This window comes from Neomonachus schauinslandi, chromosome 5 (genome assembly GCF_002201575.2).
Source record: "Neomonachus schauinslandi chromosome 5, ASM220157v2, whole genome shotgun sequence".
NCBI lineage: Eukaryota > Metazoa > Chordata > Mammalia > Carnivora > Phocidae > Neomonachus > Neomonachus schauinslandi.
The window spans coordinates 136,381,012-136,405,324 of NC_058407.1; the positions used below are offsets into that span (position 1 = coordinate 136,381,012).

The 24,313-nt window shown below is 48.9% G+C and overlaps 1 protein-coding gene across 1 annotated transcript; it reads right to left on the reverse strand.

The window, feature by feature from the left end:
- Nucleotides 1–3,342: 3,342 nt before the first annotated feature.
- Nucleotides 3,343–24,313, reverse strand: GTPBP4 (GTP binding protein 4). The gene is made up of 17 exons (XM_021690894.1): nt 24,104–24,313; nt 23,064–23,234; nt 20,395–20,498; nt 20,178–20,314; nt 18,678–18,778; nt 16,728–16,820; nt 15,557–15,748; nt 15,410–15,475; nt 13,419–13,508; nt 12,517–12,627; nt 10,042–10,119; nt 9,740–9,791; nt 9,274–9,374; nt 7,986–8,183; nt 6,846–6,911; nt 4,786–4,929; nt 3,343–4,051 (listed from the first exon to the last, which is right to left on the reverse strand). The coding sequence occupies exons 1-17, from the start codon at nt 24,149–24,151 to the stop codon at nt 3,899–3,901; spliced, it is 1,905 nt and encodes a 634-aa protein (XP_021546569.1). The 5' UTR covers nt 24,152–24,313; the 3' UTR covers nt 3,343–3,898.

The window sequence follows — 24,313 nt, forward strand, 5'->3', positions numbered from 1 at the left end:
TTGGCATATGTTCATCTCCGCCATTTCCTTCAGCAGTGTTATGCTTTGCAGTGAACACATCTTCCACCTCCTTGGTTAGTTCCCAAAATTTTCTTTTTCATCCTATTATAAGTGGAATTATTTTAATGTACTTCTTGGGTTGTTCACTGTCAGTGTATAGAGACGTAAGTGATTTTTGTAGCTTGATTTTATAACCTGCAAACTTTGCTGAGTTCATTTTTTTGAGTATGAAATATTTAGAGTTCCCTACATATAAAATCATGTGGTCTGTGAACAGAGATGATTTAATTTTCTCCTTCCCAGTGTACTTGCCCGCTCCGTCTTCTCATCTCCCTGCTCTGGCTAGGACCGCAGTGCTGTTGAGCAGGAGTGCCCAGCGTGAGCATGCTGGCCTTGTCCCCACCCTCAGAGGAAGTGTTCAGTCTTGCCACCGAGTGTGATGGTGGCTGTGCGCTTTCCAGAGATGGCATTTATTCTGAAGTAGTTTCCGTCTCAGTTTTTTGAGTGCTTTTATCAGGAAAAGGTATTGCATTTGATCAAATGCTCTTTCTGCATCACTGAGAAGGTCCCATGGTTCTAGTCCTTCACCAAGTTAACGTGACACGTCACATCCGCACGCCAGCTGTCCTTGACTCCCAGGAACCTCATGGGCTCATGCTAAGCAATCCTTCCAACGTGCTAACGGTGGTTTGCTAGCCTTTGAGGACTTCTGTGTCAGTATTCACCAGGGACCTCGGTCTCCAGTTTCCTTGTGGTGTCTTCGTCTGGCCTCAGTATCCGGGCAATGCTGACCTCATGGAATGAGTTAGGAAACGTACCCTTCTCTTTGTTTCTGGGGAACAGATGAAGGACTGGTGTTGTTTTTTAAATGTTTGGCAGAATTCACCAGTGAAGCCACCTGGGCCAAAGCTGTTTTTTTTTTTTTTTTTTTTATTCATGAGAGACAGAGAGAGAGAGAGAAAAAGGGAACATCGTGCACTGTTGGTGGGAATGCAAACTGGTGTAGCCACTCTGGAAAACAGTATGGAGGTTCCTCAAAAGTTAGAGTCCTCATAAGCCAGCAATCCCACTTCTAGGTAGAAGCCCAAAAGAATTCAAAGTAGGGGGCGCCTGGGTGGCTCAGTCGTTAAGCGTCTGCCTTCGGCTCAGGTCATGATCCCAGGGTCCTGGGATCGAGTCCCACATCGGGCTCCCTGCTCGGCAGGAAGCCTGCTTCTCCCTCTCCCACTCCCGCTGCTTGTGTTCCTGCTCTCGCTATCTCTGTCTCTGTCAAATAAATAAATAAAATCTTTAAAAAAAAAAAAAAAAAGAATTCAAAGTAGGATCTCCAGGAGACGTGCGCACCTCACCTTCGGTGCAGAATTACAATAGCCACAGGAGGAAGCAACCCAGCAGTCTGGAGATGGATGGATGATGGATGGATGGATGGATGGATGGATAGATGGATGGATGGAGAGATGGATAGATGGGTGGTTGGATGGATGATGGATGGATGGATGGATGGATGGATGATGGATGGATGGAGGGATGGGTGGATGGATGGATGATGGATGGATGATGGATGGATGGATGGATGGATGATGGATGGATGGATGGGTGGGTGGGTGGGTGGGTGGATGGATGCAGAGAAGGGCATGCAGGAGTGTCAGTGCAGTCTTAAGATAATAGAAAGCCCGGACCTGTGTGAGTGTGGATGGACCACGGGGACCCTGCATGGGAGTAAGCCATTCACAAATGGACCAGTGCTCCATGGTTCACCTGAAATATCCAAGTTTGTCAGAATCCCAGAAACAGGGAGTTGAGAGGCGGAAGCCGGGGGATGGGGAGGGATTAGTTTCATGGGGACAGAGTTTCAGTTCTGCAAGATGTAAAAGTTCTAAAGATCTGTTGTACAGCCACGTGAATACACTTAACAATACTGGATTGTACACTTATAAACGGGTTAGGATGGTAAACTGAATGTTTTCTCCACGTCCTCACCAACACCACAGTTTTCTTGAGTGTCCATCCTGGTAGGAGTGAGCTCACATAGGTTTCCTCTTCATTTCTCTGTATTAGCATTTTCAGCATTTCCTCCATTTCATAAGTTGTCTTTTACTGTCCTTTGAAGCAGAGATATTTGTTTGATATCATCCCATCTATCTTTTTGGTTTTGTTACCTGTACTTTCCAGCTCTGGAATTTTGGGGGCACCTCATTTTCCTGACTCTGTGCGTATCTTCCTTCAGCTCTGGGTCTTTAGGATGGTTGTTTTAAACCATCTCATCCTCCTGAGACAGCATTTTTTTCCTTTAATGGGCCTTACTTCCCTACTCTTTTGTATACCTTGTGATTTTGTTGAAAACTGGACATCTGAAATCTCATAATGTGGGAATTCTGGAAATCAGAAACTCTCCCTTCACCAGAATGGCTGGATTTTGTTGTCTTAAGGGTATCACTGTGCCAGCCAGGGATAAACACCGAAGGTCTCTGTAGTTCTTCTCTGAGTACATGTCCTTCCCGGGGCATGTGTGTGGTCTTCCCAAACTCCCTTCACATGCAGTTGCTTTTCAAAGTCCTCATGCTTAAGTGTCTGGCCCCCAAAAGAGGTAAAGCAGGAAAAAGCAAAGGAAAAAGAAACAGGCGCTGGCTCTTTAAACCCCCTGCATCTGATTCCGTGGACAGGGATTGCAAGAATGGGGTCCGTCTCTTTGTCTACACCTCCGCCATCAGAAGCACAATCAGCAATGTAAACCTAGAATCCTGATCTTTGGGGGACAAGGTCCTTAGCAGCCCCTGTGACTCACACAAGCAGCCACAGAACAGAGGCATAAGCGCCTGCCTCGGGGTGGGAGTGGGGGATACGTGAACACCAAAGCCAAGAAGGGCCAAAATCGACCCAAGTTGCTGGATTTCCAGCCCAGCCCTTCCCTGCAAGACTCAAGCCTCCAGAGACCCGAGTTCCAGAACGGTTCCGCAACTGCGACCCCCACGAAGACGTGGGCTCCTGCCTCCCCAACACCATGTGCGTTTCAGCTTCTCTTCACCAATCTTTTTCAGCACACACACGCGAAAATCTCACTTTATACCCCCGTATAGCACGCAGCACACGCTAGACATGCCCGTAAGACAACTGCCCTCCGGGGCGTGACGCTGCCCACAGCCGCCCGGGTGGAGGCGGGCACACCGGCGCGGCGGCGAGGGCGGGCTCCCGCGCCACAGTGACCTCCGTTCAGGACAGCCACGGACAGGCGCAGCAGGGGGGTGTGCGGAAGTGCAGGGGCTGCTTGTGTTTCCCAGACACACGCTGGGCTGCTACAGTGCCTGAGGTGACGTTTTACCCCACGGAGAAGGACTGTTTGTTTTCAAAACAGGAGTTAGTTTATTTTCCCTTTTCATTTGGCCAAACTACAGTGATTTGTAACTAAACAAAAAAAAGCGCCCTAAATCAACCAAAACCACTTTCTTTCAGAGGTTCATCCTGGATGAACTAGCTGGAGACAGGCTACAAGGGTACACACATCGTAGAGAAAGACTAGCTGGCGCGGCTCTCAGTAGGCACGGCTGGCAGCCTTCTGCCCGTGTCCACAGCAGAGCAGTTTTCTTCGCAAAAAAAGACCAGACACACACGAACCAAAGTTCCCTCTTGCAGAAAGATTTTTCTCCGTCAAAACACACATGATGTGCATCTTTCCGGTTCTGCAGATCTGAAGCAACCAGAACTCCCTAAATGCAGAACCCGCCGTCCACTCGGAAGACCCGTGCCGTGGGGCAGCGCTGACACCTCCCCGCACCCGCGCCCCCCGCCCGAGAGCAAGCAGCCAGAGCTTCAGGTGTCCTCGCTGTCTGCGGTTTACAGGCGGTGCCCCGATCCTGGGACCCCCCCACCAGATGAGGCCGGGCACCACCCCGCCCAGCCACTACCGCCTGTCCTTTTTCCCGGCTTTCCTCTTTCCGGACAGCAAGTGCTTGGGCTTCATATCAAACACGTGTCTGTCTGCTTCTCCTTTCTTCCCCAGGCGGTTCATCTTCCTCTGAGCGTTCTTCATCATAGTCTTGGCTTTCTTCACCATCTGTAAAGCACAAGAACACACAACACATGTGAGCTCCCGAGTGTCCACGTGCCTTGTCATGACCGGTTAGCAGTCTGTCTCCACGGTCCAGATCTCTTCTGCGAGAAGCGCTGGCCAGTCTCAATCACTGCAGTTTGCCCTGGGGCCCGGGGGCTGCAGACCTCATCCCTGTGCACACAAGGACGGGAAGAACGCTCTGTCTAGACAAATCCTGTGCCTACCAGGAGCCGGAAGATTAGGCCCATCGGCCGTAATTCCCTCTTAGACAAACAAGAGAACAGAGTCAGCCCATGAAACCGTACCACTCACATCTGACAAATGGCAATGCTGCATTACCAAAATCCAGATTTCTAGGAGATGGAAATCTCAGGCTTCCATCAAGTAAATGGTTTGCCAGTTTATATAGACTCTCTCCTGTACCTGAACTTTCAAAATGCCAAAACTAACCATTTTTGTCTTTATTTAATAAAAAAGTTTCAATGAAAAAGACTGTATATATCCAGTGTCTTTCCCAAAAGACTGACCACAACCGCTCCCTGCAGGGGCTCCAGCTCCAGGTTCTGAGCACGGTACCCTAGGACACCATGCTTCCGTCCACCCACGAGAGGACACCGCTAGGACAAGGGTCCAGAACACTGAGCTCACCTCTTGGGGGGCACCAGCCCCACCCGTGGTCCCTGCCCTCTGAACGACAGCTGCACGGTGTGTCCTGAGCCCATATCACAGGGACTAACCTTGACGTCCCGAAGGCCAGAGACATCCCGCGGAGTCCGAGAGCAGCTGCGGCTGCCAGCTACAGACGTGGGTGGGACAGAGTCCTCCCGTTTCCTCTTCCTAGTAACGCTCCGGGACCTTCTGGCCTGGACTGCATAATGGGCCTGAAAAGCACGAATAGCAAATTCAGGGCTGTGGTCACACACACGAAATTATACCGACAGGACACGCAAGAGTTTTGAAAGACATTATTGAATACGCTAAAGCTCTTTAACATCACATTAGTTACTGATCAAATATTCTTTTTCACTTAACACACTGCTTGATGTTACAAATAGGATTTTTTTTTTTAAAGATTTGTTTGACAGAGGGCGCCTGGGTGGCTCAGTTGGTTGAGCGACTGCCTTCGGCTCAGGTCATGATCCTGGAGTCCCAGGATCGAGTCCCACATCGGGCTCCCTGCTCAGCAGGGAGTCTGCTTCTCCCTCTGACCCTCCCCCCTCTCATGTGCTCTCTCTCATTCTGTCTCTCAAATAAATAAATAAAATCTTAAAAAAAAAAAAATTAAGCTTTTATTTATTGTTTGACAGAGGGGGGCACAGCGAGAGGGGGAACACAAGCAGGGGGAGTGGGAGAGGGAGAAGCAGGCTTCCTGCTGAGCAGGGAGCCCGATGTGGGGCTCGATCCCAGGACGCCGGGATCATGACCTGAGCCAAAGGCAGACGCTTAACCATCTGAGCCACCCAGGCACCCCTAAGCATCCGACTCTTGATTTTGGCTCAGGTCATGATCTCAGGGTCCTGGGATCAAGCTCAGCATGGGGTTCTGCGCTCAGTGGGGAGTCTGCTTCAGATTCTCTCTGCCCTTCTCCCCACTCACACACACTCTAAAATAAATAAAAGCTTAAAAAATACATATAAATATATATATATATATATATATATATATATGCTCCAGCATAATTCATCAAGAAAAAAAAAAATCAGAATTTCAATAGTTATCTGAAATACCTTTTAATCGTTGGGCCCCCAGGAAAACAGTTCTGAACTATTTACAGCCCAAGCTCCTCTCATGTTGAGACTAAATATACCCTCATATACCTATCTGATCACTAAACTGATGCTAAGATGCTACATGAAGACTGCAGTCACCAAAATCAAAGTTCAAGTTAAAAATTAAAAAAGTAAGTTTATGTTTTGTTCTCTGACATTCTATTCCAACTTGTATTTTTCCCAGACACAAATTACTTCTACTTTATTGTATATTACTTACACATCACCTTATATTCTGAGTTGATAGCAAATGAATTTTTAATTTTATTATGTTAGTCACCATACATCATTAGTTTTTGACATACTGTTCCTTGTTTGCATGACAGCAAATGAATTTTTAAACAACCACCCCAAGAAGCCTAAGATAAACTAAGACTTTTTACTCAAAAATTATCCTAAAAATGCTATACCACAATGGGAAATAAGTATGAAATACAAATATGGTTACAAATACATTTTCAAGAAAAAAACAGAAGTCCTCTGTACAAAAAGGTGAATAAAAAGATATAAACTGCATGTCAACCTAGATTATTTCTGTGTGCTGTAAACACAGGTGATTTTTTTTTCCCTTTCTTGTTTTTGGTATTTTTCGTATTTTCCATTAACCTGGAATGAAAAATGATGTAGGCACAAATATGATAAAACACTGACAAAAAGAAAAAAAAAAAGAACAAAAACCCAAAAAACCCCAAGCCCCACAAAGAAAAGCACACTGGGGCCGCCCCACGCTCAGGGCCACACGGAGTGTGCAAGGTGTCCCTCAAGTCTTCCTGCATCAACAAGAACGGAGCCTGAAAACAGCGCCCACACCATCAACAGGGGCCCTGGAGCCAAGTGCCCTGAGCCATCCTGAGGGGCCGGTGGATGGCGGTGGGCAAGCACACTCTCAGCACTTCCAAGCCGCTCCTCCACACACACTCCAAGTTCTCATTTCTTCTGTAACCAGCTCCACCAGCCCCCGGGTTTCTAAGAGCCTGGTGTCCTAAGACAGAGCCGTCCATGTCCCAGGATCACCTCCACACACTTACATTGTTTTTGTCATCCATGTCAACACCAAGACTGCGCATCTCATCCTCCAAGACTTTCCGCTGAACCTGAACATGGGGGAAAGGGATTTAAGCAAAATTACTTTGATGAATGTTTAGAAAAAAAAAAATTCAAGGAAAAATGTGCCTTTTACAATGATATACATTACGTTTTTTCTAGGAATTAAAACTTTTAATCGAGCTCAGGTTCGTATTTTTGGACAAGCATTAAAACCATGGAAACCAGCATCTCCTAGGCAGTGGCCATGTGTAAGACGACGTACGCATCACGTCCTCGGGTTCTGCATGACTCTGCAGGGAAGTCTCTGCCTGAAGGGTCCCTGATGCTGAGGTCACATTATGTGCCCCAAGATGCAAACCCCAGCCACAGCGTCTCCTCCCAAACCCACTGAGCACCACTGGGGACACAGACGAATGTCCAGTCTACCAAGAACCACTTGTTTGCCATCTCATGAAAACAGTACTCAGACACACTAATGTCCACAGAAAAGTGTCTGGAATGTCACTGTGTCCTTTCCTCTCCTGCCACATTTTAGCTGCCCTGCACGCCATCCTATCACATCCCGCGGTCTGAGGGCGCCCACAGGACCTGGGCTCACCTGCCACCCTGACGAGCACAGAGCAGGAGAGAAAAATACTACAAAGATGGGGCTGAGACCGGAAAGAATTCTATCATTTGACCAATCTGTGCCTAAAGTGTGACTCTCCCCATTCTAACCAGTCATAGGAGCCAAGAAATTGCCCGAGGATTTAAGCTGGACTGGCTTAGGTTTCTGTAAATTGCAAAAGAGGAGTCCTGACTCAGAGAAATTAAAGAACAGGAACATGGTGACTGATGGCTTTTCTGCCACAAATCCCAAACCACAACCTTACTCTGTTCGACTGCAGAGGCTGACTCTGACAGTGCTGAACCCAAGAGTCACCAGGAAAGGGCCCCATTAGCAGAATGCAGCAGACCAGAGCTCAACACACCTCAAATGCTAGGACGTATCAACAAAACAAAGTCAGTGCAATCCCATGGCCACAGCCACATTTAGGTTGAAATGCTGCACTTAGCAATGACTGTATGAGAATCCGGCACCGCACAGGCCGGTCCTGGCGCTCTGGATACACAGAACTTGCCTTCTTAGTGGTCCGAGGCATCCTGGGGCCCTGTGTGTTCTTCTCCTTGGACTGCAGAATTTTCAGTTTCTTTTTTTCCCGAATTTGCTTCGCCAGCTGGCGGATCTCCCCCATCTCTTCGTCCTCACTGTCAGACTCGCTGTCATACTCCCCCGCTGCTGTCCTTAGCTCTTCCTCTTTTTCTAACTCTTCCAATTTCTTTAAAAACAATTGTCATTAAACACAACAACAAAAAACTCTCAAGCGTAGCAATGTTCCCGCGGGAGCTCGGTTCCCCTCGGCCTTGCAGGGGGCGCTGAACGCCTGCGCCCGGTCCCGCACAGGAACGCCCAAGAGCTCACCTCCCAGCAGTGAGCCCACACGCCCCGTGAGCTGTCCTGTGCTGTTTCTTTCTCTTTACCAACAATTACTGCAGACGTCAAGGTGAAATATACAGACATCACCTCACGCCCCAGCACTATCCCCTACCCTACACACACGAGAGCACTTCCTGCGGAAAAACTAGGAACTTACCAGTGTGAGCTGGTATGGGATTACGACATCCCCTTTATCCATTCTAAGGCCATCCCCAAACACAAATGCCCCTGCTAGCTACACAGTTTAGGAAAAACAAGTTATGGTCACGCCTGGCTGGCTCAGTCTGTGGAGTGTGCGACTCCTGATCTCAGGATCCTGTGTTCAGGCCCCACGCTGGGCGGAGAGATTACTTAAAGGAGCCCATGACAGGGTTCCTGGGGCCAGGAGTGTGGGCCTCAGTGTGCAAATGGAGGGGCCTGCCCAGCAGAGCACCCTGCAGATTGAAAATGTAAATGAAGGGCAGCATTTGGGAAGGAGTAGGAAATGAGGGAGCACTGACAGGAAATACTTGTATCTTTTCAAAAACCTCGACCGAGGAGAGAGGGGCGAGACAGCAACTAACGGAGGACACAGTAGGTTTAAGAAAGGTTCTGTTTTTTAAAGAGGAACCCGCTAAGGAACAGCCAATAGGAGGAAGCCACCGCTGAGGAGAAAAGCTCCAGGAGACAAGAACAGGTCAGGTCGGAGGACAGCGAGCTCACGGCCCAGAGTCCACCTGCCCCACGAAGGAGGCCGTGTCTCAGAACAGAGAGAAAGCAGAGTCCTGGGGTCTCCGGGACCCTCAGTACGAGCAGGCTGCTGGTGACAGGGTGGGGAGGCTCGCAGTGTAGAAGGAACACGGGCGACAAGTCCAGGTAGGTCAACAGCCGTCCTGGTACCTTCACGGTCACATAAGGAATAAAAATCACACAATTTAGCAAGAGACACAGACCTGCAGGATGTCGGGATCAATATAATCAGCTACGTTATGGCCTTCCCAGATCTCAGGTATCTTATCGTATTTCTCAGAGGAGTTCATCAGATCCCAGTACTCTAAAGTAGAAAAGAAAGGTTAGGTTTACTGTAGTTCTTAATACCTTCAACCACGTCTCTCCAGGAAAACAACAGAGCACTTGCACCCAATGCCCCAGCAAAGAAACACACGCCCAGGGTCACACAGCGTCTCAGGACCACGGGCCTAGAGCGGGAGGTGAAGGCAGGGGCGGCAGACCGTCAGCAGCAGCGGCCTGCAGCACACCAGCTAAACACCACCCTCCTGGAGCCCCCGAAACCACCCGCAAGAAGCCTCAAGCCGAGCCGCAAACAACCTCGTCCCTAAGAAAGATTAAGGCACAGCTGCAGGGCGCGCGGGCACTGAAGCCCTCCCGCAGCTTCCTGAGCCGGACATCCGCCCTTACTCTGAAGGTCCAAAACATAATCGTCTCCCAGCTCCACTTCAAGGTCTCGTTCCTGCAACGAAGGGGCAGAGCACTCCCATCAGCTCTTGCGGGCCCCTCCTCGCCCCTGGGAGACGACCTCTCCTCCAACCAGCCAGCCCATCTGTGTAACGCCCATGCGGCCCAGCTCCCATGTCCCGGGGGCCCCACCACTCACGTCCACGCTCGCCGAGCCTGACAGCACAGGCCCGGATGCCCTCAGTGTCATGTCCCGTGCCCGCCCCGGGCACACGCAGCCTTCTGCACCGCTGAAGCAGACCTACCCGTTTCCTCCTGGGCTCCCCAATGTCCATTCTCTTCCTGCGTGCCACCACTCCCTCGGGGATGAAAGGGGGCCTCTCCTGAGGGGACACCACCGGAAAGAGTTCCGTGAAATGCCTTGCTGAATACAAAAGGAACATAAAAGCGAAAAACCAGAGGCACGCTCCCCCTCTGCAAAGCCAGACCAATTCCAAACCAGCAGATGACTGTGTGGGGGTGCAGGGCCAGCTGGGCAAGGAAACAGAAAGACTCCATAGCTGATCCAAAGTTCATTTCTATTTTTTTTCTAAAGATTTTATTTATTTAAGAGAGAGAAAGAGAGAGCACAAGCAGGGGGGAGAGTGGCAGGCAGAGGGAGAGGGAGAAGCAGACTCCCCGCTGAGCAGGGAGCCCGACGTGGGACTCGATCCTGGGACTCCAAGATCATGACCTGAGCTGAAGGCAGACGCTTATCCAACTGAGCCACCCAGGTGCCCCTCCAAGGTTTATTTAGAAAAAATAAACACCAAGATTCTCGAGAAAAATTACAAACAAAAGAGCAACACAGAAGAAACAAAGCAGACGAAAGCAATCTAGACAGAAACCCAACACACAGGAGAATTTAATGGAAAGATACAGGATTCGATCATCAGTTTTGAGATAAATGACAACATACCTGGGTAGCTGCCTGCTTCCCAAGAACAAAACAAATGCAAGACTGACCAAAAACTTCTGTTCAAAACAGGTAAAATTAAAAAAATGAAACCATTCAAATATAGAAAAAAATACTTTTAAAGAATATTTTTGGGGGTGCCTGGGTGGCTCAGTCGTTAAGCATCTGCCTTCGGCTCAGGTCATGATCCCAGGGTCCTGGGATCGAGCCCCGCATCGGGCTCCCTGCTCTGCGGGAAGCCTGCTTCTCCCTCTCCCACTCCCCCTGCTTGTGTTCCCTCTCTCGCTGTGTCTGTCAAAAAATAAATAAAATCTTTAAAAAAAAAAAAAAAAGAGTATTTTTGGAATGAATGGTAGGCCTTTCTGTGCATAACCAACAGCGCAAAAAAATATCAATATTAGCTAATAACATATATTTAAAAAATTAAGTATTAAATAGCATATTAAAAATGTGTAATCTGAGACTGAAAAAGGAAACCCAAGTCAAAAAGCCAACCAAAGAACTAAAACAGCAACAACAACAAAAAAACCCCGGGGTGCCTGATGGTTAAGTGTCTGCCTTCGGCTCAGGTCATGATCCCAGGGTCCTGGGATGGAGCCCCACATCCGGCTCCTGTTCTGCGGGAAGCCTGCTTCTCCCTCTCCCACTCCCCCTGCTTGTGTTCCCTCTCTCGCTGTCAGATAAATAAATAAAATCTTTAAAAATAAAAACAAAAAATCCTACAGAACATATGAGAGTCTGATTTCCTTTACAAAAAAACTATACATTAAATGAATAAAAGATAAATCACCTAAAGAACAGGCCAATAAGCTCATGAAAAAAGCTTGCCTGAAAGGGCACCCGGCCGGCTCAGTCGGTACAGCATGCCAACTCTTGATCTCAGGATTCTGAGTTCAAGCCCCATGTGTACAGATTACATAAAAATAAAATCTTTAATAAAAAAATGCTGGGACGCCTGGGTGGCTCAGTCAGTTAAGCGGCTGCCTTCAGCTCAGGTCATGATCCCAGTGCTCTGGGATCGAGTCCCGCATCAGGCTCCTTGCTCAGCAGGGAGCCTGCTTCTCCCTCTGCCTGCAGCTACCCCTGCTTGTACTCTCGCTCACTCTCTCTCGCCCACACTCTCTCTTTCTAACAAATAAATAAATAAAATCTTTAAAAAAAAAAAAAAAAGAATAAAAAAATGCTCGCATGGGCTATTCATGAAGGAAATTCCAGCAGTGGGACACTCAGCATCAAAGATCCGGGAAACACACAGCATGACCCAGGAAGGGTGTCTGGAGGATGCTGACCTTCTCAACTCCCTACCGTAAAATTCACTCTATGTGATATCTGCAATTAAAAACAAAGACTTATGGATAAAGATGTGCAACTAAGCACTATAACAGCAAGAAACCAACAACAAAAACTTTTTCTTAAAGACTGATTTACTTTAGAGAGAGAGCACAAGTGGGAGGAAGAGGGAGAGAAGAGAGAATCTCAGAACCCCGCTGAGTGCTGACCACCACCCCGCCCGGCCCCGGGGCTCGATCCCATGACCCTGAGGATCAGGATCTGAGCTGAAACCAAGGGTTAGTTGCTTAACTGACCGCGCCACCCAGGTGCCCCAGCACAGAAAAAATTTTAAGGAATGTTGATCTATAAAATATGCTTACACACCAGAAAGACATTACTAAGCGCCTCTGGTGGAGTGAGCAGCAGACGCTACCTCTGCACTTGTGTACGTCAGGACACACGTCGTTTTTACTCCGCGTGAGTGTGCACAGCACCTGTGAGCCCCGAGTGAGGCAGGTGCCGGCTCGCAAGCTCTTGGGAAGGCCAACCTCACCTTGTCGTCTCTCTTGTTCGGCACGGCCAGATGCAGCCTGTTGAGCACCTCATTCACTTTATTTCCTTTCATTTTGGTTTCCACTCGATGAGCCAGGAGCCTGTCACAAGCCTGAGGTGAGGAAACAGGGCCAGACTCACAAGGCATCCCGCCTTCTGGTCTGGAGGCGGGGGTGTGGGACAGGAACCAGAGCCCCCCCGCTCACCAGCAGACTGTGTTCCAAAGCTTTGGACCCCGCTACATGCTTTTCCTCAGGAGTCACAGTGGCTGGTGCTGTCCTGGGGATCACCCCGAGGTCCATGTAACCCCTCGGGGCAGACTGCACGTTCAGGGGGGAACAGGCCCCCTTCCCAGGCCAGCCCAGGCTGGGGCAGCACCCCGAGGCAACACTCCACAGCCCTTCCAGGCCTGCCCCCCACCACGAGCAGCCCTCATGCTGTGCCCCCAGCCAGGTCCATAACCCCCCTCGGACTCTGACTGGAGCACCAGAGCCGAGTCAACCACAGCATCAAACCCGCCTTTCTTTCTATTTCACATAAAAATAACAACGTAAGCGATCAGAATCACATGTGAAACCTAAAGGAAAGGTCTCTCTCCATGCTCCTTTTGCTCCTTCGACTTCTACACAAGTTCGTGACAGTACAGCTCCCACAGCCATCCTGACAGGTCAGGATGGACAGCAGGCAGTGGACGAAGCGAAGCCACCCGTGCGGGAGTCGGAGTGTCCCCTCAAGCCCCACATTCAACTGGGCGGGTGGGGACCAGGCTCAGTGCTGTGCACACGCTCTCCCGCCTGGCCGCCTCGACGGCTCCCTGCCCACGACACCTGCAGAGAATGCTTCCTTCCCCACAATGGACTCCTCTGACCACATAGGCGATAAAGGGATGGATGAAGCACTGACCTCTGTTTTCACTTGAATAACCCCTTCCTCCGTCAGGGTGCTAGTCTCAACCACAGGAAATCCTGCAGCCTGCAAATCTGCAAATATTTTCTGGGAAGACAAAAGAAAAACGAAAGAGCCATTATTTATTTCCACCTCCCCACAAACAAGTCTTACTGTTCTTCATACGGGTACCATAAATGCTAGTTAGCACGTCCATGGTTCGTTTCTAAATTCTTCTAAAGGACATTTCCCCCAAATGCTGATCTCTCCCTACATTCTTCTGTGGTTAAGAAAATACCCATTACCAGGAAGATCAAACCAGACTACAGAAGCAAACCAGAGGCTCCCTGGAACATTCTTCTGTAAGACGTCATCTTCTAAAAAGAAACCCAGCAACATCAAGCTACAGAATTTTTTTTTAGTATATTTTCAATGCTATATTTAAAGAAAACATTTGGCCTCTACAACCTAAGAGAATTCCTTACAAAACAACACAGAAACATATAAATCACTCCGATTTGGAACGAGGGGCTTCGCTTGTGCACCTCGTCACCAGCGCCCCCTCGTCCAGACACAGACGTCAACCCTGTGACGGGAAAGCTTGTCACAAACAAGGCCAGCACAATCACTTCGGGGTCCCACTTACCAGGGAGACTGCCCCCTCCCCCGCAAAGAGCAGTGGTCTTGGGGACACCGTGGCCTGACTAGCCTCTGAGCTCACAGTGACCCCGTTCATCGCACATGAGACAGGCAACAAGCCAGAGCCTCGGGCACACGGCCACGCCATTGGGTTAACCAGGCAGCACCATCGCGATGGCATCCGCTGCCCACGTGCCTTCCAATTTCGTTAAATCTGCCTGTCGAGGCTGCTGACAAACCACCCAGAACTGCAGCTATTAGCGCCAGCGACGGCAGAACGGAGACCACACCCCCGTCACTGCGGGCACAAGGCGGGATGGCGGGGCCTGGGCGAACCTGACCTCGAAGCCTGAGCAGCTGGCTCAGCCTAACCTCCGGGCTTCGCAGCTTAACCCTCGTCTCCCCTTTCAGCGCAAGCGCCTAAAAACCAGGATCACTTAGTAGGGACGTGGGTCCTCTCCAACCCAAGCGAATTCTCTAATGTCCGTGCGTACCTAGTTAGTAACTGAATGAACATGCTGTGGTGCCCGATATCCAGCATGGCTGTTTAAAAAGCCCTCCCTCTTCGCAAGTATGACATGTCCAACTAGTACAAGACAGAGGCGCTGGGAAGGGACGGCACACCACCCCCTGGAGACCCTCCATGTTGAGCTGGTCAGTGACACGCACTCCAGGAGATGGGGCCACAGTGAGGTTATTCTAGTGCCTGCTTCTCCAAGCTCCAGGGCGACCCACCCCAGGGGGCGCCTCCCAGGCTCTGACCCTGCGGGCCTGGGTGTGCCCAAGAGTCTGAGAACCTCTGCACCAATGTAAACCTTCTCCAGGGGTGCAGGGTGAGCTGTGTGGAGAGGGAGGGCTAACCACCCGACCTGCCTCTAGAAAATACAGCAAACACTCTATACTCCCTGTCCTGGCAAGTTTACAGATGCTCCTCCTCCTTCACTCACTCACTCACCTCGCTTTCCAAACTCATTTCCCCACAAGTCTGTGCAGCAGGTACATGACACCCACGGAACCCTCCTACCTACAGCCCTACTCTGCAGGTGCTGCTCAGTGCACCGGGGCTCGAGGCCCGAAGAGGCAAGGCCTGTCTCAAGGTGCTGTGTGTGCCCTAAGGCACCAAGGTTAAGACCTTCCATGGGTTAACTGTGCCATCCTGCTGAACGCACGGGTATTCCCACAGCCTCGAAGGCAGAGCAGAGCTCAGGGAAGGCCAGGTTTAGTCTGCCACCAATAAACCAGTGAGGATACTACCTCAACTGTAGAATAAAAACATGGACTAGTATTGCTAAAATTCCTTCTAACCTCTGGTGGTCTGAAATAAGATTTGGAATTAGGTAAGAAATACTCAAAACATTAAGGCAATTTACCTGATCTTCCTCAGAAAGTTCAGCTATCCTCTTCACATCGCATTTGTTTGCTACAACTATAAGAGGCTGCAACAGGGAAAACAAGTAATGAAATGATCATCCTCACAGTGCAAGTTATAAACCGAAAGTCCTCGCTCCCACCTGTACCTTGTTGATAAAGAGAGGTCTGATGTTCTGGAAGAGCTCTAGCTGCTCCTTCAGCCCGTGCCCACACTGCTCAGACAGGTCCATCACGTACAGAACCGCGGCGCGCAGGTGAGCCAGGGCTGTGATGGCCTGCATCTCAATGGTGTTCCGATCCTCCAAAGGGTGGTCCAAAATCCCCGGAGTATCTACAACCTAACGGTCAGACGTGTTACTCGAGAGCATACACACCTACAAACCTCCTGTCCAGCACATCAACGCCCACTCAACGCGTGGACTCAACGCCCACACCAGCCCTCAGAGAACCAGTACATAAAACGTAGATCTCCCAACTGACCATAATCAGATAAGCTCTAAATATGAAGACAAAAGGGGGGATGAGTGGACCCCGCAGAGCTCACTGAAGAACTAGCCAATGGGGCGCCTGGGTGGCTCAGTTGGTTGAGCAACTGCCTTCGGCTCAGGTCATGATCCTGGAGTCCCGGGATCGGGTCCCGCATCGGGCTCCCTGCTCGGCGGGGAGCCTGTTTCTCCCTCTGACCCTCCCCCCTCTCAATGTGCTCTCTCTCTCTCATTCTCTCTGTCTCAAATAAATAAATAAAATCTTTAAAAAAAAAAAAAAAAGAACTAGCCAATGACCTGGAGAAAAGGACTCCTCTTTTTCCCCTTTCTGATATATGCCAAACTATGCCAAACACGGTGCTTGAGCTCCTGAGCCGGACATCAAGAGCCACGTGCTCTGAGCCAGCCAGGGGCCCTGACAGAGCAGAACAGAAGAGCAACTGGGAAACTCTCCCATGTGTTAGGAACAACCTCATCGTTTATGAAATGAAATTCTACTGTGGAAACTGCTCCATGCTTTTAAATGGCTAATAAATGTCATTTATAATGACAGGGTCAGCAACGACAACAAGGAGACTTGTTTCTTCGGAAGTACCACTGTTAACATAACACAGGCCACCCGCTGCCTCCCGAGAACTGCCCTGAGGGCAGCCGGGGAGCTCAGGGGAGTTTTCTCTGCAGGGGTGTTCCTGGTGACCTTGAGAATCTCTCCCACCTCCTCGAGTCTTTCCCTAAGCGCACTGGGAATTAGGGAGACACTCTAGTTCTTTAGGGATCCCCAAAATCAAACCCCGTTAACAAGAGCTCTATGTTTAAAGGTGCAAGCACTCACCTGCCAACGCAGATACTTATAATCCATGTGCCCCACAAACAGAGACTTGGTCGTAAACGCATAGGGCTGGACATCCACATCGGCTCTCGTCACCTAAAACAAAACAATCATAACACCAAAAGTTACACAAGTTCCTTACCTTATTTCCTCTCAGAGGTCTGTGTGGCACCTATGGGTTATAGAGATGAATGATTTCGGCATTAAAACAAAACAAGACCAAACAAGGAGAGAGACCTGGCATGATTACATTGCTGAGGACCAAAGCTGCTGCTCTCTGATGGACAGACTCCATCCACTTCCTCCCGCCACCAGGCCAGGGCAGTGACAGTCCCCATCAGATACTAGGGAGGTGGGGGGCCAGTACTTGGAGAGTGTCCGTCAGCTTCTGCTCTGATCCACCCCGGCCCCAACAAACTTGCTGTGCAGACAGAAATGCTCTGTACCTGCACGGCTGATATGGGGCCCACCAGCCACACGTCCGCCAACTCTCGACATGCGGTCAGTGCAACCGAGGGCCTCAACTGTTTACTCTTTCATTGTAAGGGATTAAGTGGCCACTGGCTCGTAAGCGTTCGAGCCGTGAGCTCGGACACCGCAAAGCTTCAGCCTATCATGTCAGCACAACTTGGGGACAAAATAAAGACCTGCAAATAGGGTCAAAGTGGAAGTGTTCCTGGCAGCAACATTCACACATACGTAACTGCTGTTGTTTGGCACCTGAGCTCCTGCTGGTTGTGAACTGACATTTTACATTATTTATTTATGAACCGACCTTTTATTTTCCTTTAAAGATTTATTTATTTTAGAAAGAGAGTGTGCACACAAGAGCACAAGTGGGAGGGGAGGAGGGAGAGAAAGAGAATCTCAAGCAGACCCCACAGTGAGCAGGAGCCTGACGCGCGCGGGGCTCAATCTCATGACCCTGAGATCATGACCTGAGCAGAAATCAAGAGTCAGACCCTTAACCGACTGAGCCACTTCGGCGCCCCTTAATGCTTTTTCTACTCTGTTCAGGTCCCTGAAGCTCAGCTAAGTTGTCTTGAAGGACCGAGTTACTAAATAAATAGTGTCCTCAAGTCCCAATTAATAAACTCACTCAAGTAAAGAGCAACTCAGCCACTCCCCACAACGTGGACCAAATACTTTATGTGAGAAGTGTCCCAGCAAGCAAGGTGACACCCACGAAATACCTCACGAAGTCCAATTCAGCAAGTGCCGCCTATCAGTCGGCACCAGCTCTCCTGGCGCTCCCGCTCCCAGCCTAGGCTCTCCGTGTAACAAACCCCAACTGGAATGTCTCGAATCCCGAACAAACTTACGGAACACGTACCAGAACACACAATGTTTTCCGTAACAGCAATATAAATGTGGATTCAGACAGACACAATCCTCCCCTCGAGTAAAGGGCTGTGCACAGCGAGGGGCAGTACTGACTCAAGGACTCACTGGCCGGCCGTCCTCCAACCCATAGGGACAGGACACAGCAGCCCTTGGGCCTCAGGTCCTTGGTCACTTGTTAATGCCAGACACAGACTAACCTTATTTTTCATTTTTTTTTAGATTTTATTTATTTATTTGAGAGAGAGAGCACAGAGGCAGAGGGAGAAGGAGGCTCCCCACGGAGCAGGGAGCCCGATATGGGGCTCGACCCTGGACCCTGAGATCATGACCTGAGCCGAAGGCAGACGCTTAACCAACTGAGCCACCAAGGCATCCCTAACCTTATTTATTTTTTTAAATTTTATTTATGTATTTGAGAGAGAGAGAGAGGGAGGGAGGGAGGGAGGGAGGGAGCACACGCACAAGTAGGGGGAGAGGCAGAGAGGGAGAAGCAGGGTCCCCGCTGAGCAGGGAGCCCAACGTGAGACTCGATCCCAGGCCCCTGGGATCATGACCTGAGCCGAGGCAAACACTTCACTGACTGAGCCACCCAGGCATCCCCAAACTAACCTTATTGATGAAGCTGGACTTGCCAACATTCGGGTATCCACATAGGAGCAGGGTCCTCGTATTCGGGTCAATAGTTGGCAGACGGGACAGATGCTGCCGCACTGTGAGAAGTTCACATTACATATGCTTTATTTCATAAGAACAATGGAGAAAGTCAAACTTGGCCCCCCTGCTTGGCGAGGGACCTGCTTCTCCTCCCTCTCCTACTCCCCCTGCTTGTGTTCCTTCTCTTGCTGTGTCTCTGTCAACTAAATAAATAAATAAATCTTTTTTGGTTTGTTTTTAACAAACATCAGGGAGAAGCAGGCTCCCCACGGAGCAGGGAGCCCAATGCGGCGCTCAATCCCAGAACTCTGGGATCATGAGCTGAGCTGAAGGCAGACGCTTAACGACTGAGCCACCCAGGTGCCCCTAAATAAATAAATCTTAAAAAAAAAAGATCAGACAAAACAGATCCTTGGAAGCACTGTCAAAACAGTCAAGTCTGAGGGCGCCTGGGTGGCTCAGTCGTTAAGCGTCTGCCTTCGGCTCAGGTCATGATCCCAGAGTCCTGGGATCGAGTCCCACATCGGGCTCCCTGCTCGGCAGGAAGCGTGCTTCTCCCTCTCCCACTCCCCCTGCTTGTGTTCCTGCTCTCGCTGTCTCTCTCTGTGTCAAATAAATAAAAACCTTAAAAAAAAAAAAAAAAAAACAGTCAAGTCTGACAACTTGTTACAAATTATTTGCAAGATGGGGGGCGGGGGAAGAACAAAACACAATGACTTAAAAACATCTGTAGCATAAAACATACATTTTTATGTATAAAAATATACATAAAAAGGCATGTAACTGTTTCATTAGAGATACTACACTAATTCAGGACTGTCCTCTTAAAATAAAACAATCATGTAATGAAACTGGAGTAGCAATTTCATGCTAACACATACTGCAAAGCTTTTCTTTTTTAAAGATTTATTTATTTGAGACAGTATACATGCATACACTGGACTGGGAAGGGCAGAGGGAAAGAATCTCAAGCAGACTCCCCACTGAGCACAGAGACCAACAGGGGCTTGATCCCACAACCCTGAGTCATGACCTGAGCTGAAACCAAAAGTCAGACGCTTAACTGACTGAGCCACCAAGGCGCCCCATATTGCAATTCTTTGCAAAAAAAAAAATTTTTTTTAAATTTATGTCAATAGGTTAAAACTATGGGTCATTTTATTTTTTACATATTTCCTTGGTATTTTTCCTGTGACTTATAATGTATGTGCCTTATGTATGAAATATGAAAAACAAATTCTCTTAATAGTACTAATAATTTATAAGCATTTTAACTGCTAGCTGCTTTTTCAATAGTAACTAGCCTGTCAGAAATTCTCATGGGCTAGGTGGGGAAAAGTAATTTGACCCTGTTAGGTCTAAAATAAAACAAATATTCCAAAAATGCGTTCTTGACAAGAATCAAGTAGCATAACAGCACACTAAACAGTGTTCTTGCTTATGTATCACAGGTACCTTGCTCCAAATATTCCAAACTCTGCTTCTGTCTCCTGATGATCGTGCACATCCGCCCGAGGGCCGCACGTTTCAGCTGCTTGCAGCGGTACAGAGAGTCTCCGTACTTCATGAGCCGCACGTAATCTTTAGCCACACTTAAATAAAAACAAATATATGACATGTCTTTCACTCTGGACAATAATTTGAAAGATACTGCATTAAGAAAATACCTTACTTGTCCACCAAATTTTTGGCAATATTTATTTGTCCTAGAGCCAACTTGTAATGATCCTTGTCATAGAGAATGTTCATCAAGTCAGCATAAAATGGATGGATGTCCTAAAACAGAAACAAATTGGTCTTTTGGCACAGGTTTCTCATCCCGATGTGTCAACAATACTTGCAGAATAATTTCCTAGGGAAATACATCCCACCTTTCCTCTCTCCTCAAACCCCCGGCATCTTCTCCCCAGCCCTCTCTCCTGACTGATGACTGCTTAGCTCTCTGAGAAAACATCTAAGTGAGCTCAGGGGTCACTTCTGTCTGCCCACCTGGCCTGGGCCCAAGACTGTGCCCCCTTCACCCCATCCACAGACCCAGCCAACTCTCCATTTGTGCACAAGAGTCCTCCCCCACTGCTCAAGACCTGAATCCAGGCCTGCAAACATGCTGTCACCACCCCCCCAAATCTAAAAGTCTGCAAGCCCCCTTGAACCCACAATCCTTCTACTCCTTTGCTACCCTCTTGGCTCTTTTCTTCCCTTACACCCAAGTTAGTCAGGATTGTCTCCACCAGTCCATCAAAACAGCTCATCAGATCAGCCCCTCCCCGAACTCCTTTCATCTTTGCAGAGCTCTGCACAGCAGACAGCTGGGCACTCACGCTTCCTGATGCTTTCTATTCAACTGGACTCCGGGACCAACTCTGCTCTTGCAGGCTCATGCTCCCACCCAACACTCAACATTAGGGTTCCCAGGAACACTCTTCTCTCCACACTCACGTCCTGGGTGACCTCGCATGGATCTAAGTGCACAGACATCTTCAGGCCAGACCTCTCATAAAGTTCCAGACCACATGCACTTCTGTGTGACGTCTTACCCACATTTTGATCAACACATACAAACCGCCCTCCTCCTCCCCAAACCTCCCCCCGTTCCCATGTGGATGGATGGCCACTCCACTGTCCAAGGTGCTTCGGGCCACACCTGTGCTGTGAGCAAACCCATTAGCTCTTCCTCCCCAGCACTTAACTCTTCACCGCCGCCAGCTGCTAAACCCAGTGCACCAACCTTCCAGTGGCCTCCTACCCCACGGGCCGCTCATCCTCTAAAAGCTAAGTCAAAGCTCGGCACGTCTGAGGCTCAACCTGGAAGGCTTAAGACAGAACTCAAGCCCCGCATGGCTCACTACCTCACTGCCCTCAGGCCTCTGCTACAATCTCCCTGCTCTCCTTACGCATCTGACACACTGCAGATTTCCACGCTTACCATCTTTCCCTCACTAGACAAGCACAGGGCCTCTATGACTGCTGTGCTCCCGGGGCCTGAACAGAACTCAAGACATGTCAGTCATGCTGTGAACGCAGCTACTATAACCTCCTACTCTAAAATTCTTCTCAGATAGCTAACCCTAGTTTAAAAAATGCGGGGGGGCGGGGAGGGGGCACCTGGGTGGCTCAGTCGGTTAAGCATCTGACTTGATTTCAGCTCAGGTCATGATCTCAGGGTCATGGGATCAAGCCCCACATCCACACTGAGTGTGGAGCCTGCTTCAGATTCTCTCCCCCTCCCCGACCCCTCAAAAAAAAAAAGGGGGAATAGAATGTTCACAAATTTAAACTTCTACTGTATAAAAAAATACCAAGGATGAAGAAAGATAAAACTTCTTACAAAGAACTACAAAAATCTGGTACTAATTAGTTCACAGCATTCTGTTTGCTCAGATCAGGTGTTTTCAAATATCACACCAGTTTCCAATAATCTCATTCTTTTGCTTCCTTCCAGGTAATTTCTAAGGTACCCACCCTTTCCCCAGCAACTATTCATGTGTTCAACTAGCCTCTACTTAGCACCTGTAGCATGCCTGGGAGACACATGGAAAGTGCATACCTGTCTGCTAGCAGAAACCTCTACACTTATTTTAAGCACATCTGTAATTGTTTAAATGAACTACTGTCACTTTAAATATGAAAGAAACTCTTGTCACATAAACCAACTTTTCTCCTCTGCCTTAACCTAGCTTTACGGACTGTTTTGGGACAGTGGCAAATTTAGGTTCTCACCCTGTACTGCTGCCCCTACCCCACATCCTTCACCACCTCAAATCACATTGCAGCTGTGGGGTAAGCAGGGTCTGCTCTTGCTTTCTACAGCTTCATCAACAGCAACTCGACTATGCTGTCAGCAACGATTTCAACTGTTTTGGCTCAATGCACAAATCAAAGCTCCCCCACACAATTTCTTCTCACTGAGCATCACTGGCTGATGAAGTAACAGGATCACAAACAGTGGTGGACCTCAGGCCACTGATGTAACTTGAGGCCCCAGGAAAAGGAACCTTGGAAAGAGGAAGGAGAGGAAGCCCACGTAAGCTGGTGAGCTGCCAGTTTCAGAGTGCACAGCTTTGAGAGAGCTTGGGTTGGCACCTCAAGCCTCGAAGTGACAGAGAAAGCCTGAAGAGACAGCTCCAGGCCCTCTTACATGGGGTTTGGCAGGGGGAAAGGAAGAATACTAATGAATCAAAAAACCTGTGCTCTGTTCCCAGCTTTGCCACTAACTCACAAAGTCTGACAAGTGAATCATTTTGTTTCCTTCCTTATTTGTCAGATAAGTACACAAATTGGCTAGAAATACCAATTACCTGATGGCTTACATTTATATTACTGTGTCCCCGAGTCACTTACATCCAATTTGGGGAAATCTGTTAGAATCTGTGAGAGTCTGTCATGGTAATTCTGTTGAGTAAATTTGACCTTCCTCATATAAAAATGTCTAATGCGATGAATTTGGTAATGTTTATGGATAACTGTTGGAGTCTTCCGTTGAGTCTTCGATAACGTCAGGTCAATAAAGTCCTGCAATTAAATAAGACACAGTACACCAAAAATGTCTACTTTTTATCCACTTATCTGAAACCCTCTCAAAAGACTAACAAAGGTACCACATGTTTTCAACTACAAACACTTTTTCTAACTAATCTTCAATCTTTTATATTCAACTCTGATCATGTTCATAGTTTCTGGCCTTTAACAAACACTTAGCAAATGGCTACCAAAATAAATTTTATCCCACTTTCTTGATGTTACCTTAATTTCCAAACACCCAGGGCCCTCTGAAACTAGTCAGGTAACTCAAGCATAACTCAGAAAAAACATTAAAGAGAAAAAATCCTGCAATTTCAATTTGCAAATCTTTGACTTTGAAAGTATATAAAACAACAAGTAAAACTAAAATTCACTGCTTATAATTTCCTAAGATGTGAAAGTCACTGAGAATATAAACTCTTGCTTGAACTGCCCAGTGCAGAGACAAGCGGACAGGCGCCCACAACACTGTCAGTAACAGGAGGGACACAGACATCAAGCCTGGAGGCCTGTACCCCCCTCTCCATCTACTGAATTCTATGAATCCTTAAGAGGCTCCTTCAAAAACACCTACTTCATAAAGTTTCCCGACTCCCCCCCGCTCCTCTCTGGGGAGGATCCCAAAGTCTGCAGAAGGTCTCTAACCCAGAGGGAAGGACCCTAACGCCTGAAGGCGGCCCCTCAGTGTCCGGCGGGGAACCGCTAACCCTGGAAGGCCCTAATCTGGGGACGACGTGGCTTAAGAAGGGGGGCCCGCCGGAGGAGGCGACCCCTGTCCCATCCCAGAATTACAGGCTCGGGCTTTCCTGGCGACCCGGCAGGGGAGAGGCGACTGCGGACAAGCCCTCGCGGCCGCCTACCTTGGCGGACGGCACCACAGTGATCTTCTTGAAGTTGTAGTGCGCCATGCCGGCGATCAGCCACGAGGGACCGGGAGCAGCGGACGTGCGGGCGGGCCTTCCACTGGCGGAGCGTCACTTCCGGGTGCTCCCTGTATCCGCAGGCACAGCTTCCGTGTGTCACGGCGCCCCCGTCCGGCCGGAGGTCCCCTGCGGAGGAGGTCTCTGGGA